At 38.5% G+C, this 15,660-nt stretch overlaps 2 protein-coding genes across 3 annotated transcripts; one reads left to right on the top strand and one right to left on the bottom strand.

Moving 5' to 3' along the window:
- Positions 1–142: 142 nt before the first annotated feature.
- dgcr8 (DGCR8 microprocessor complex subunit) lies at positions 143–9,749 on the top strand. 2 transcript variants are annotated; one of them, XM_082169623.1, is made up of 14 exons: positions 143–302; positions 882–1,880; positions 2,197–2,359; positions 3,366–3,508; positions 3,644–3,977; positions 4,069–4,266; positions 4,352–4,453; positions 4,805–4,903; positions 5,030–5,112; positions 5,212–5,312; positions 5,463–5,569; positions 6,593–6,720; positions 6,822–6,932; positions 7,122–9,749. In XM_082169623.1, exons 2-14 carry the CDS (start codon positions 1,185–1,187, stop codon positions 7,203–7,205), a joined length of 2,349 nt encoding a protein of 782 aa, XP_082025749.1. In that variant the 5' UTR covers positions 143–302; positions 882–1,184; the 3' UTR covers positions 7,206–9,749. The 2 variants fall into 2 exon arrangements, with proteins under 2 accessions (XP_082025749.1, XP_082025748.1); XM_082169622.1 differs by having other exon boundaries at positions 6,819–6,932.
- On the bottom strand, positions 8,146–15,660 carry trmt2a (tRNA methyltransferase 2 homolog A). The gene is made up of 12 exons (XM_082169624.1): positions 15,526–15,660; positions 13,887–14,521; positions 13,562–13,670; positions 12,872–13,053; positions 12,570–12,684; positions 12,336–12,451; positions 12,144–12,255; positions 11,342–11,464; positions 11,161–11,236; positions 10,957–11,073; positions 10,763–10,859; positions 8,146–10,152 (listed from the first exon to the last, which is right to left on the bottom strand). The coding sequence occupies exons 1-12, from the start codon at positions 15,607–15,609 to the stop codon at positions 9,990–9,992; spliced, it is 1,929 nt and encodes a 642-aa protein (XP_082025750.1). The 5' UTR covers positions 15,610–15,660; the 3' UTR covers positions 8,146–9,989.

Below are 15,660 nucleotides of genomic sequence, written 5' to 3'. Positions count from 1 at the left end.
TTATTTATGTGTCTAATAATGTCTGTTAATGTTGTGGTGTAGTCTTTGATTTCCCCAAGCCAAGAAACAACTTCTTATCTTCCTAAAGTGCCATTTAGGAGCATGTGAAGCAAATTTCAGTAAAAATGGACCACGTTGGTCCAATCAAACGCACGTTGGCACCGGTTGAGAGGCGTGTTCAGATCCCCTGATGCCGCTCGCTGCAGTGAAGATGGCGGAGAGAGGAGACGGCCATCTGAAGCCCTCAAACAGAGAAAGCCTTTGAGTGCATGAGGTCTTCAGTAGAGCATTTGTGTAGTTAGGTGAGTAAAAGAGAAGAGTGTGTCGAAACCTCTCTGATATTTATTCCTGTCGACATTTAACGTTAGCATATTCACGATCAGTTCAGCTGAAAAGCCTTGAGTGCCGCACACGGCTCCTTTCTATGGCTAACACAAGGATCAACTAATCGAAGCATAGATCGGTTTCTGCTGAACAAAACAAAAAGCGCGCTGGTAATTGTTTTATGACAAGAATATGCGACTCTAAATTGCATTTTTTTATTTTTTTATCTGCTTGGTAAAATGTAGCCATATCGCTTTTAGTCACTCCTAGCCGACCAATTAGCAAAGGCCTTTAAGCTTATGGTTCATTTTAACACCTTGCAAATACAGTGTTTATTTGCCGAGCCTTTTATTTAGCAACAACACTCAATTATTTTCATCGCGACATACAAATGCACAAATAGTCGGTTGTGTTAATACTGCTGTCTGTGGCATTCGACATCATAAGCATATGGGGAATTAAAGATGCATCTCAGAAGTTTAGCCATCTAGATCCGATCTAAGTTTTTATGGTGCTCTTTGAATTTCTCCTGATGTTTCTTTTGTTCTTTCTTTCAGCACTGACAGAAGATCTGGCTTCCCAGGATGGACAGAGTTTAGATGTGGTCAACTTTTAAGCTGAATGCATTGTGATTTCCAATAATTGAGACAGTGATTTCTAAAAAGCTGTCTACATTAATGAAAAGAACAATGTAGTCAGCTTAGCAAATTCAACCATTCACATGAATATTATTAAATAGGTGTCTTGAGTTGTGTAATGTGTTCATGCATGTGTTAGGGCTTTTTAGCTGAATTAGACAGATCCCTTCCCAATTGCGTTTTCGTATAATTTTTAGCATAGCTCTTTTAAAGAAATTTAACATGGATGTGAATGAGATTTTACCTCCCCTCCCATTGGAGCCACCAGACGCATTATTTGCGGGGAATGATTACTGTATAGCACCTCCACCACCTCCCCTGCAAACGTCCAGTGACGCAGAGGAAATGGACGTTAGCTCTGGTGGTGATGGACACCAACACACCCCAGCAGTGGACAGGGACGAACAGCTTCTCCTCAACAAGCGCACATTGTCCGTTAGTAGCTGCCTGTCAGATGCTTCTGAGCCCATGGCCAAGTGCCCTAGAACCGCTCGCCATGCTCCCCCAGTTACCAAGTTCTTACCTGATCTAAAACTCCTCAAAGATGTCAAGATCAGTGTCAGTTTCTCTGACAGCAGCAAGAGCAAAGACAGGAAGGTGTTGTATACTGGTTTGGGGCAGGTTAGGAATGAAGATCAGAGCCTAGAGGGCCTGAATGGCGAATTGCATGATTCTTTAAAGCAGAGAAGTGTTCCGGGCAGCTCGAACATGAGTGGCGGTTCCTTAGGTTTAGCAAGAAACAGCGAAGAGCTGGAGACAGAGCAGGAGAACAAGGTTGAGTTTGCCGTGCTGGACGACCTGGAAGATTTCAGCGAGAACTTTCTGGAAGTGGAAGACGGAGAGCAGAGTGGTTTCAGGTCTCAGATGATAGCTCAGCAGGAGCAAGTGCAAGAGGAGGACCTGAATTACTGCTATGAGGTAAAATGCATGATTGATTTTGGTCATTTGCTTTCTGTTCAAATTGAAATATTACGATATAATGTAGGTTCATTATTGTCATCTAAACCTCTAAATGCCCATCATTCAAAACAACTACTGAAATGTGTATCTACCACAAATAGAGCACGTGTCTTTCATTCATCAAGATGGATCCTGGAGTGTAACAAGGTGGTCCATTTGAAGAACATTTGAATTACAGCTCCCAAAGTGGGCTTGATTCAAATCGTCTTCTCAGCGTACGTTTAGTTGATGACATGTCATTGGCTGCCAGTTTCTTACCCATCTACTCTTCCAGGAGGACTTTGATAATGATGTAGATGCCCTGCTGGAGGAAGGCATGCCCATGCCCAAGAAGAGGCGTCTGGCTGAAGACAAGTTCGCTGGAGACAGCGATCACCATTCGGATGGGGAGTCCGGAGTCCAGCCCATGATGACCAAAATTAAGACCGTTCTTAAGAGTGAGCCCTCTAGTCATAAACGCTGTTGCTACTCTAAAATGTTAGACTGCATTACTTTAATATGCCTTAAAGGGATAGTTCACCCAAACTATGTGATGGGTCTTTTTGAACTCATAGATATTATAGTTTTCTGTACTTTTATTCTTTGATAATTTAGTTTTTGAGTTTGAATTTTTTGTGTGTACACACACACATATATATACACACACACACACACACACACACACACACACACACACACACACACACACACACACACACACACACACACACACACACACACACACATATACTGTGTGTGTGTGTGTTTTATTTATTTTTATCATCTAATTATAATTTAAATAGCTGCATACTGTTAAAAAGTGTTGACAAAAGTGAAATGTTTTTGAAAAGTCTTTCATGCTCACCAAAATAGCATTTATTTGAATACAGTAAAATGGTCATTTTTTTTAGGTATTACAATTTAAAATAACTGTTCTCTTTTAATATATTTTGAAATGTAATTTATTCCTGTGGCAGCAAAAGCTGAAATTTCTTATCAATGCAGAAAACAGCTTAATATTTTTGTGGAAGCTCTAATAAATATTTTTCACTTCAGGATTCTTTGGCTCAAAATTTAAAATGAAAATAATTTGTAACAATGTAAAAGTATTTTCCGTCACTTTAAATCAATTTAATGCATTATTGCTGAGTAAGAATATGAATTTCTTTAAAAAAAAAAGTTTTTTCAATTGTGGTGTATATTCTGTATCAGACTTAAAAGTAAGTTGTGGTCATGTTTTTTTAAAGTCCATTTTGCCATTGTGAAAATATATTTTAGTTTTTCAGTTATACTGTTTAATGTTGTTTTATTTTACAAATGCTTATTTTAGTTTTTTCTAGTGACTGATTATTCAGAACAGAAACCTACATAGAACTGTGACTCTAGTTTATCATTATTAATTTATCATTATTAAGACATTAATATTATTATTGATTTTTTTTAATTTTTTTTAATTTTTTTTAGGTCGTGGGCGTCCGCCAACTGAGCCGTTACCCGATGGGTGGATCATGACATTCCATAACTCTGGCATTCCAGTCTACCTCCACCGGGAAACCAGAGTTGTGACCTGGTCCAGACCTTACTTCCTTGGAACAGGAAGCATTAGAGTAAATGGTTTAAGTCATCTAAGATAAGACTTTCATGATAGTATTTGTCTTGGTGCATCATTTCTACTTACAAATTGAATTGATCTTTACTTTCTCATGCACCTCATCCCTGTATTCTGCTATTTTCCCCCCTAGAAACATGACCCACCAACCAGTAGCATTCCCTGCTTGCACTACAAGAAAATGAAGGAACATGAAGATAGGGAACAGAATGGAGAGGTGACTCCGACAGCAGAGGTGTCTCCAGTGAAATCTGGAGAGGAGGGCGTCTCATCAGAGAGAGCTGATGAGCCTGACTCAACTGCCACAGAAGAGCCGACTGGCAGACCAACATCAGAAGATCCAGATCCTGACATCATGGAACCAGGAGGATCATCTGAGGGGAAGGAGATCCAAGCCTGTGATACTGCACAGGGAGCGCTGGGCCAGGTCAGAGCCAAGGTGGAGGTTTGCAAAGATGAGTCTGTTGGTAAGAGAATTAGGTTTTATTCTCGCTTGTGCATCATTATTCAATATACACATGGTTTGTAAACCCTATCTTCTTGTGACTTGCATCCCAGAAATTGAAGAGTTTAGAAGCTACCTAGAGAAGTGCTTTGATTTTGAGCAAGTGACAGTGAAGAAGTTTCGCACATGGGCCGAGCGCAGACAGTTCAACAGGGACATGAAGAGGAAGCAGGCTGAGTCTGAGAGGCCCATTCTACCGGCCAATCAGAAACTTATCACACTGTCCGTACAAGACGCACCCACAAAGAAAGGTACCCGTCTGAGAGTCTGTACATTTATGAATTGTATAGCACAGAACATGGTGTTTTGACAAGACTGACCATGTTTATATTTCAGAGTTTGTAATCAACCCCAATGGGAAGTCAGAAGTGTGCATTTTACATGAGTATATGCAAAGAGTACTCAAAGTGCGACCAGTTTACAACTTTTTTGAATGTGGTAAGTAGAATAATGCATAAGACCCCCCCCAAAAAAAGAAAAGCTAGTTATAAGCATGAGTTGAATTTAGTACATCATATCTGCAGTATAATTTGCAGTTATGCTAATGAACTGTCACTTGGCAGAAAATGGGTTGTGATTTTATCATTGCAATTGATCATTTGTGTTATAATGCTGTTGTAAAAGCAATAAGCCGCTTAAGGCCATGCCGAACGGTTGAAGGGATTTTGGGCTTGACGTTGTGCCAATTTCCTCTAATCATGGTGAAATTGCTGTAATACGTGGCCTGTTGAGGTAAAAAAATTTAATGATGAAATATAAACGTCTTAATGTAACATTTTCTTTGCACAGAAAACCCAAGTGAACCCTTCGGAGCCTCAGTCATTATAGATGGTGTTACTTATGGCACAGGAACAGCAAGTAGTAAAAAACTTGCCAAGAATAAAGCTGGTACCTTCTCCCCCCTCTTCATTTAATCTTTTGCAAAAATATATATATTTTTATGAATAGATTACTATAAACATTTATTTGACTGGAGAACAGTAATTATTCACACTGTCGTTCTCTTTTGGACAGCTCGAGCAACACTGGAGATCCTCATTCCTGACTTTGTGAAGCAGACGTCTGAGGAGAAGCCCGCAGAGGGAGATGAACTGGAGGTACTGCTCTTCTTTCTGAATGAAGACATTTTTATCTTTGGTCAGAGTTCTTTTATTTGTGGTACTTACGGCCGTTTATTTCCTTCTCCCATCTCACAGTATTTTAATCATATCAGTATTGAAGATTCAAGGGTGTACGAGCTGACAAACAAAGCAGGTTTACTCTCACCATATCAGATCCTTCATGAGTGCCTTAAGAGGTATGTTATGATGTAGTTTCCCATTTGATTACACACAATTCAATATTACAAGAAACACACCTGTTAATACAACCAGACAGTCTGTGGGTCCTTATTATCATCATGTCTGTTTGAAAAGCAACTGAAGATCTGTTACTGTCTGTTCTATAGAAACCATGGCATGGGTGACACCAGCATCAAGTTTGAGGTGATTCCAGGAAAGAACCAGAAGAGTGAATACGTCATGACATGTGGGAAGCACACTGTACGCGGCTGGTGTGAGTGTCCATGCTTAAAAATAACTTTCATTTAAACAACCCTGTACAATTGTGATTAAATCACTTGCATATGTGACCAAACTTCTTTTGGTCTATTTTAGTTTACTAATTTAATTAGCCAATGGCTAGTAAATTGTATGATTGCAGTCGCTTGTGATTTGAGTTAGAGGCAAAAATAAGTTTAGCACAGATAATTACATTTCCTGCTGAGCTTTACGCACCGTCCGTCGCTTGGCTAAGAGCGCCCTCTGTCGCTCTCTCTCACATATGCACACTGAACGTGAGAGAAAGGGAGGGCTCAACAATAAGGACTGACCGATGGTCAAGAGAGTCCCGATTGGGCAAGTGCTGCATCGTCATGAAAGTTTATCATTTGCACGTGTTTAAGCCCTGCCAATTTAAACATTCAAGCGCAAGACGACGCAAAAGACGCTGTGTGCACCCAGAAATACTGAATTGAGCTCTTTCACGTCATCTTGCGCTTGAATGGACAATTTCACACAAAATTGTCAAAATGCTCGTCTTGGTGAGTATCCCTGTAAACATAGTCGGTAATGTCTTAAGCGAATGTAAGACTAACGTGACAACTATGCAGTGTTATTTTACATTTTGATAACTTTATTCAATTTCTGTACCTAATCTGTATCTAACTACTGTTGGATCCACCTGAAAAACACTGTTTAATTTGTATCTTTGTTCTATTTTTTTATTTGGGCTATTGTAGTTTGATAATTTGTTCTTATTTTATTACAGACTGTTTACTTGTCTTTAATAGTGTTTGAAATTTATATTTTATTAGTGTAGAATCTTTTCATTTGCATTGTTCTTGCATTCCATGTAAAAAGTCTGGTGAGTAAAATAAATTGACTAGGCAATGGCGACTCAAGCTTCAGTGTGTCCGTATAGGGTTGTTTAAAGCACACAAGTAAAAACCAATGTTTCACTTTTGGAATAAGTGTTGGTCCACCCTGCAGGTTATTCACAAGCCACATAGCTAATACTGTTAACTCTTGTTGACTGCAGGTAAAAATAAGAGGGTTGGAAAGCAGCTGGCGTCACAGAAGATTCTCCAGATGCTTCATCCTCACGTGAAGAACTGGGGCTCACTGCTGCGCATGTACGGCAGAGAAAGCAACAAGATGGTAAAAAAGGTCGGCACTATCTTTAAATCATACTCTGCATATGTGTTCATAAAGGGGATTCTTTTTTTTTTTTTTATGTGGTTGTAATGTTGAATTCTTGTCTTCAGGAGAACTCGGATAAGAGTGTGATTGAGCTTCAGCAGTATGCCAAAAAGAACAAGCCAAACCTCCACATCCTCAACAAACTACGAGAGGAGATGATGAAACTGGCTCAAGAAAGGGTATAGCTGCAAACATGACCTCTTCCAGCCAAATCTTGCACTTTGGATAAACTAAGTTGGCTAAAGATAAAAAAAAATCCTCTTTGGATGAGTTGATGCATTGCAGTCGACCAAAAATAAATTCCGTAAAGTGACAGCTAAACAGCTTTTCTAGTGCGTACTAATTTAGTCTTTTTATGTTCATTTCAGGAGGAGGCAAGAAAGAAGCCGAAGATGACTATAATGGAGTCTGCTCAACCTGGCAGTGAACCTCTGTGTACTGTTGACGTCTAGCAAACCCTCATCCAGCAACTTGTGATAGCAGATAGCACTGACCAATGGTAATAGTTCTATAACAAAAGGTCATCGCAGCATTACTGACTTATGCATTACTTTGCAGTGCAAAATGGCAATACTAGTTACATTTCTATCTAATTTTTGAGCTCTATTCCCAGTCCAATTATTGCCCATAATGAATGGGTTCAGTTAGAGTTGTATACATGCACAGGGAAGGTAGAATGAGCATTAAATACCTCCAGATGCACTTCTGCACCTGAAAAGTGCACAAATAATGATGGCTGTTGACAATGCCTATATGAAAATCATAGAAAATATGTATTAAGTATTACAGATGCTTTTAAGTTTGTGGCTTTTAGATGTTAATAAAAATGTTGCTTTTCCCTTCTTAAACGGCAAATAAATTCATTTCATATTTACCGTGGAACTACAGATTTCACACGCGAGACTCAGTGCTCTTTACTGATGCATTTTTCAGACATGCCTGTCATTTTACAAGGATTGGTTCCTTTTTGTCAGCTTCTGTGGCATGCAGAGTTGTTCATTCAGTGCACGTGATCTTTTATCTGGAAAATAGTTTGACTTAGTGTGGGTTTTCTTTAGTGGCCATGTCTAGTTCTTATTGGCATGTGAAGCATTTAAATGTTGTATTTCTAAAGCATTTCATATGCACACTTACCTTCCAACTGCTGTTAAGAAATGCACTAATGTTGGAACTATTTCCTTGTGTGTGAAATGAACAAGCCTTTTGTTTTAATTTTAACTAAGGGGTGATGCATACCAATGGTCAACTTGACCAGTTGCTCTACTTGTTCAGAAAGCACGGCAGAGAAAGCACAAGTGTTTGAGGTACTGTAGTTCGTTGAGGAAGACATCAGGGATATAGGATGCTTGTGTATGCTACATTTATTTTATTTTTTTGTGGTCTTTTTTTAAAATTACTTTTTCGTTAAACTTTGATATAATCTAACTCTTGCATTAGATACTGGTTGGTAATCTTCAATAGGAAAAAAATGGCATATGTTGCCTTAGTTTGTTTCCCCTTTCAATGATGGTACCTTGTGTTTCAAAAGGGAAACGCCTCACTTAAATCTGCATTTGTGATGCTATACGTTATATATTTGTGGAGTGACGCTTGCTTTATGCATTGATATTTTAGAGAAAATGCCTTCTACGCATGTGCTTTTGAGTTTGTCTTAAATTCTGTATGGTTTTGTGGACATTTTGCTGAGGTGATTGTGCTTGTTTTGTTCAGATCTTATCACGGTGTATTATAGTTTGAACCCTATTCATTATTTCAGAAGGCAGTTTACCTAAAAACAGGTGGTAACTCCATACCTCGAAGAAAATCAGACCATGTCGTTGTATTCAATAGCTTGAAGAGCAGTGTGAACCAAAGCTTTAAGTCTTATGCATTTTTATAGAATATTGCTGCATAGCTATTCATAATATATCTAAACATACATGGAATTATTAAATAAAAAATGCAATAACTGCTGGAATAAAATGATGGTCCCTGTTTGAAGAAAACCACCACTTCCCTGAAACTATTAGGGCTGGGTATCGATTCAGATGTTCCAATTCAATTTCGATTCACAAGCTTTCAATTCAATTTGATTTTGATTCCCGATTCGACTCAATGAATATAGATTTAATACAAATACCATATTTATAAAAAAAGAACAGTGAACATAAGTTTACCAGTGGTTAATTAAAAAGAAATTAAGAGTCACAAACCTGTATATTAAACTTTTTTTATTTTAGGTACACTTGGGTACATTAAAACAGAACCCAACTCTATTTTCAAATGCTTACAATGAATAGACAGAATTTTGATGCGAGATGAAAATTGGACAAGTAAAAGCAGTTGCATGCCTTGATCAAACAGGATCAGGTTATTTTATGTTTAAGATAAAACAAACACAAAATCTCACAGCATTATCTGTAACATGGAGGCCGCAGGCCTATGAACAATGTAGAAAAAGGAATACTGGCTTTTGGGTAATAGATAAATAAGGAAAAAAATCTATTCATGGTCTTTGAGAAAAGATTTTGAATCAGCCACATTTTAAAAAACGAGTAATAGAAAATGTTATTGTTTTGCCCAGCCCTAGAAACTATTAGGGGAGAAAGAAAAATATATTCTAGCCTTAAGAAATGACAGGAAGGTCAAAGTCTGTTTAACGCAACAAGTGAATCAGGTTTTCTTGGGACAGCGACTAAATGCAGTGAATTTAGTGTTTTAGTTTGTGTGCTTCTGAATGTTAACTGTTTGTGAAGACAATTTTCCTGTTTTCAATGAGCACAAGGCTGATGCCATACTAAGAGTGCTTAGAGAATATACTTTCCCAATATATGTCTGGGGTGTACGACTTGTCCTGTCAGTCTTGCCAAGTGAGTATTAGTTATGAAGAAACTATCGTTGAAGGGATAATGTTGAATGATTTAGTTGCAAGTAACGCTGCCTAAATACATTTCTTTTAATGTGACATGATTGCTGATACAGTGATTTGTTTATGCAAATAAATTGATGACCAGAAACTGATGTCTTGTGCTGTTTTTTAATGGGTTGTTTTAATGCAAACAGAGAAAAAAGGAAACGTATACAAAAATATGCAATGGTTTGTGCACTTTGATTAAGTCAGTTAAAATCTGGGGGGGAGGAAACAACAAAAACATTTGAAATACATTGTTTTTTCTCTCCTCAACACTACCATCCAAGAGTTTTTATAGAAGAGAAACTTCTGTGTCAGCATGGTAGATGGAAAGGACAGCAGGGCTTCAGGTCTCTGTGGTCTGACTGTCAGTATTGGAGCTGTAGTCCACTCTTTCAAACAGCAGGATGGTTTCACAGTGCATGGTCTGAGGGAAGAGGTCAACAGCCATAGCTCTCACTGGACGGAAAGGGGCTCCTCGCACACGGTTAGAAGGCGCTCTACAGAGACTTTTAGACAAACAATTATTCAAATAGAGTAGGCTCTGATGTGTTTATTTCACTCCAAGTAATATAGTTGAATGGGAACATTTTATAATATGGTATATTGTCAGAGGAAAGTCAGCCTGAAAACATTTATCCTGTTTTCTTAATGCAAATTTCTGGTCTTACTGTGCTAGGGGAAGAGGTTTGTTTAAAATGGTAACACTTTATTTTACTGTCCTTGTTACACATGTTACAGCACATGTAATTAGTGTAGTAATAACTATAAATTATGCATAATTACAGGCAAATAAACCAACCCATAACCCTATAGTAAGTACATGTAGTTTAATTATTATTACTCAGTACTTAAATGTATAATTACACTGTAACATGGACACCTTAAAGTGTAACCAAAGAAATGTAATGAGGTTTGTCACAAATCCCTCTCATATTTCACCTTTTCCACTCAAACCACCTACAAGTAATACCGATATTTAACAATTCAACCAATTTGTGATAGATTTGATGTCCGTGCCATAAATTTGTACTTGTTATAAATCCTGTTTCACATTATGGAAGTAAAATTTGTTTGCAAATGCATTTCGTGTTGACTTAAAATAGAAAATAAACTTACTCAATAAAATTGTTCATAGCTGCTTTGGCATTGCAGGCGACATAGACGAGTCTCTTCAGATGCTCTGCTCTTCTGATTGCTAGAATAACTTTGGAATCTGGTAAGAGTGAGAACCTTGGTCAAAACTTTAAAACACCACGTCTACAAGTTAAAAGCAGTAATATCAAGATACTATGAGAGAGCACTTTACGTACGTAGCCCTGCTCTCGGAGGATCTACGATTGCCGTGACGTTGGGGGATACCACAGCATTAAGAACAGTGGGTAACACATCTTCAGCCTTTCCACAGTGGAATTCCACATTGGTCAAGCCTGAAAATATACATTTGAAGTCTGAGTAGATCATGGGAGATGAGATGGAGAGAGAAAAATAGGACAGTGATAATGTCACTGGCTTACCATTAGCTTCAGCGTTAGCCTTAGCATCTTGCACTGCCTCCTGGCACAACTCAATGCCAATCACCTTCTTCACCCTCTGTTAATGACAACACAGAATTTTGTATTTTTCTAAGAAGGCTAACTGTTGTTCTGAGAACAGTTTTCTGGGTTTTTTGTGTATTCTTAGAAGCAAACGCCACACCTTTGCCAGTGAGATGCCGATGGTTCCTGTTCCACAGCACACATCCAGCACAGTACTGTCCTGGTCCAGTTGAGCCCATTCACCCACGGCAGAGTACAGAACCTCAGCAGCAGGAGTGTTCGTCTGGCAGTATCCAAAATAAATAAATAATCATAATATTGTACACTTTTCAACAGCAATAATGCAGGTCATTTAATCGATATCAATATCCTCCACTTAACAGGGGTGTAATGATACCCTCATGTCACGATTCAATACATATCACAATACGATATTATTGCGATGCACCAAGACGTATGGTAAAATGTTAACAAAAAAATTACATTTACATTTACATTTATTCATTTAGCTGACGCTTTTTATCCAAAGCGACTTACAATTGCTATATATGTCAGAGGTCGCACGCCTCTGGAGCAACTAGGGGTTAAGTGTCTTGCTCAGGGACACATTGGTGTCTCACAGTGGATTCGAACCCGGGTCTCTCACACCAAAGGCATGTGTCTTATCCACTGCGCCACTACCACCCCAAATTACTGTTGATTAAAATGCTAAATTTGGTATTACATTGGGGGTGGAAATAAATAGGCTTGGACTTGGTGCTGGTAACCCAATGCACAGGACAATAGTGGCACCAGAATAAAAATGTTCATGATTCTGAAGCTGAAAATTTATTTAGACGAATATGCTTGCTAATATGCCCCTATTACCTTATATTCTGAATCATATACATGATGGCATAAAGGAAATAGTTTCCTGATGCTTTTTAACTATCGTAGTGTAGTGTTAATTCTCAAGAAATTACCTGGAAGAATGAGTGAGGAGAAATGCGAAATTTCAGTCCGAGAAGTTCTTCATGAATGCATTCTTCTCCGGTCACATGTTCACATGGCAGGTCCTCTGTACCCGCAGATGTCCTGGGATGATGCAAGTTAATAAATTAATGTAAAGTGCTCCAAAATCTAAATGAATCTCATTTTACATTTTGGGGGCTTACCGTTGTCCCATTCTCACAAAATACAAAGATGTGAGGCCACTTTCTTTTCCTTCTCCTTCGGTAAAATACTGACGCAGGTTTCGTTTCAGTTCCTCGAGTTCTTCTTCTTGGAGTTTCTAGTTTGTTAAAAAAATTATAATAATTATTCAGCAGTAACAATAGTTCCACGATTTGTAAAATGAATAATGCCTAAAGTGGACACAAAAATAACCACTGAATAAATCTCTTATTTACCTGTGGATTGAAGAAAACAATGGCCATGGTTTGCTTTATCCTGCTTGTTCGTACTGTCAGTTGCCGCCAATGACCTTCATAAGTCTCTGGACTGTATACTGCATATGGAGTGGTCCTGTTCAGGATAACACAAAACACAAAAAATTGAAATAAATACATACCCATTGGCTGATGTGTAATGCAGACATAGATTTAGGCCCTGGAATTGAAACACCCTTTCAAAACCAATTTCACTGATAGGCCCATTATAAATATAGTTAGATTTAGATGCACATTAAAGAATCAACAGTAAATTCATTCACCTGATGAACTGCTGGAACTCCTGCACAACCCTCTTGGCCTCAGAAGACACATGGGTGGTTTCTGATGGACTCACTACTGCACAGGATCCTCCTTTATACTTACCCAAACGAAAGCCCACAGTCTTATCCTCTCCATCTGCTCCCACTCCAATCACAAACTCACACTTATTCCTGTACTCCGTCTGCAAGTATAGGGTCTTTATTAGACAGTGACAATCACACTCAGTCATACTATTTCTGTAACCACAGATTTTATTAAACGGATGATTCCTTTTTGTGTTTAATTAACCTTAAAAGTTACATTAAATCAGTCAGAATGTGCTAAATAAGCACCCACGAACTGTAACCTACCATAGCAACAATACATGAAATAAGCTGCTTGAGCGTGGTCCGTTAGGATCCGTATCGGACTGTACAAAGGCAAACCATATGTAGCCTACTATCATTATTCATTATTTTTTTATAGATTTAAACATTACAAACATTTTTAATCGTCTTTAATAAAGTTGACGGTAAGTTAAATGTGCAAGGGGCGTGACAGAAATTTTTAATATTTGACCTTTCTGAATGCCATTGAATAATTCTTATGCTGAATACAGTGGTAATGCCATGATAGTTTATGATATTTATTTAGTTAAATATGTGATGTGTTAGATTAGAATAATACATGCAAGCATGCGTATGATTTACCTGCACAGGTGATGGTCTTATGGCCTCGAGTGGGCAGCACATTTTGTTGTACTTCTCTTTTTGAACGAACAGCCAGGGAAGCATGGCTTTGTTGTTGTTGCCAATTTCTCTGAGAACAAGTATCAAGGAAGATAGTTGTATTGAAGGAACTTTTACTGACCAACATAATTTTCTATACCACCAGAAGCTCATGTATGAACTATATGGGTGACAATGTCATGCAATTTATCTTACTTAATCTTTCTATTTTAAAAGAAATATCTGGAAGCCATTCATGCATCTGCAATTATGCATGTCCCCAGACCCATCAGAAAATCAGAAATACCTGGTCAGTTTCAGGAGAACACCTTCAACTTCTTTCTCTTTCCTCTTCAGCTGTTCTTCATAAGGCACGTTCCACAAGGGTGTCACAGCATTGGCAATCTGGATATCGAGAGGCTCTTCCTCATCCTCCTCTACCTCCTGGCCACCCGCAGCACGTTTTGCACCCGGCGGGCCACCTTCCGTTTCCTCCTCTTGCTTCCTCTTCTTGAGGATGGGATCAGCTTTGGGCTTGGCCAGCCGTACACTCAGCACTTTACTCTTCCATTGCATGCCGTGCACTGCCTTCATGGCCTTGTCCCTTTCCTCCTGGTTCTTAAAAGTGACAAAGGCAAACATCTGTCTGCTAAACAGCTTGATTTTGTGAGGATTGATCCCATGCTTGTTGAGGAACTTCTTCAGGTCATTAAAACCAATGTACTTGGGCAAGTTTTGAATCTCAACTTTAAAGATCTCAGAGGTAAAGAGATCTCCTTTGATGTAACGGTACACATCACTGGCTGCACCCTCTCCTTCTGCTGCTGCTTCTGTCTGATTCTCTTCGTTTTTCTCCTCCATCAGGTCATCTGGTTCCTTTTCTGTGCTTGGTAATGAACCAGCTGGAACATTCTTTTCAACGGCAACATCTGTCATTTTGATCTGCATGTAATGCCAAAAGAATCTGATTATTATACGTCACTCCTCTGTTCATCTCTCTGCACTGGCTACCTCTAGCTGCTCGCATCAAGTTCAAGGCACTGACGCTTGCTTACAGAACTATCACAGGCTCAGCTCCCTCCTACTTTCACTCACTCCTACGAGTCTACATCCCTACCAGACACCTACGATCGATCAACGAGCGACGTCTCGTGGTTCCATCACAGAAAGCCACAAAATCACTTTCCAGAACATTCTCATTTACAGTTCCATGCTGGTGGAATGCTCTCCCCACCCTCATCCGGAATGCAGAATCCCTGACAACATTCAAAAAACAGCTGAAAACCAATCTCTTCCGTGAGCACTTAACCTTATAGAAAAAAAAAAAAAGTTTCCCTTTGAAACATCACTTATCAGGCTTATGCTACTCTGAATAATACCTGAACTTCGTATTTTGAGCACTTCCTGCGTTGTTGTTGCTTTTGCCTCTTTATGATGACTCGCTGAATTTAGTCCTAATTTGTAAGTCGCTTTGGATAAGGGCGTCTGCTAAATGACTAAATGTAAAATGTAAATGTATTAGACCTTCAAATTCAAGAATCTGTTTTAGCAACGTTATGCAATGTGTTATGCTATAATTCACTTCAAACTTACCAAAATTTCTAGCTTCATCTACAATTATTAAACATAGATTTAAGACATCATATTAATTGAGAGACTACAATGGAATATTTGTACTTTAAAAAATATTTTCTCACACAGCAGGACCATTGAAAACAAAAAATAGTGAACAGTTATATACAGGATATACACAAGATATACTAATTCCCTTATACATATGCATGTACATTTTAACACTCTAAAAAAATACATTTGCATGCTATATGTCAACTAATGGACGGAACAAGACTTAAAAAACAAAGCAGATTGTATTTTTAGGACAATTAATTGCAAAGGAAATGGAAAGCAAAGTTATTTTGATATTTCTTCACATCGTCTGAACAAACCTGCGCTGTTAAATCACCCTGGTATTCAGTGTTCTTCACTATAAATCTTGAAGCAGCTCTAAAACCACTGTGCACTTCATGCATACATGCAAGCTGCCATCTTTGAGACAGAAACACGTGTCAAAAGCAGCGCAT

The sequence above is a fragment of the Leuciscus leuciscus genome (assembly GCF_965113295.1).
Source record: "Leuciscus leuciscus genome assembly, chromosome: 5".
Classification (NCBI taxonomy): domain Eukaryota; kingdom Metazoa; phylum Chordata; class Actinopteri; order Cypriniformes; family Leuciscidae; genus Leuciscus; species Leuciscus leuciscus.
Note: the sequence above shows the minus strand (reverse complement) of the source record. Positions and strands in the feature narration are given on the sequence as shown.

Excerpts from the sequence above, each read along its gene's own strand:
- dgcr8 (XM_082169622.1), top strand. The coding sequence starts at position 1,185 with ATGGATGTGAATGAGATTTTACCTCCCCTCCCATTGGAGCCACCAGAC. Across the intron at positions 4,454-4,804 it reads TTACAACTTTTTTGAATGTG|AAAACCCAAGTGAACCCTTC; the intron begins GTAAGTAGAATA and ends TTCTTTGCACAG. Across the intron at positions 6,721-6,818 it reads GCAACAAGATGGTAAAAAAG|GAGAACTCGGATAAGAGTGT; the intron begins GTCGGCACTATC and ends TCTTGTCTTCAG.
- trmt2a (XM_082169624.1), bottom strand. The coding sequence starts at position 15,609 with ATGCATGAAGTGCACAGTGGTTTTAGAGCTGCTTCAAGATTTATAGTG. Across the intron at positions 13,671-13,886 it reads GTTCTCCTGAAACTGACCAG|AGAAATTGGCAACAACAACA; the intron begins GTATTTCTGATT and ends ACTTGTTCTCAG. Across the intron at positions 12,685-12,871 it reads GAGTTCCAGCAGTTCATCAG|GACCACTCCATATGCAGTAT; the intron begins GTGAATGAATTT and ends TATCCTGAACAG.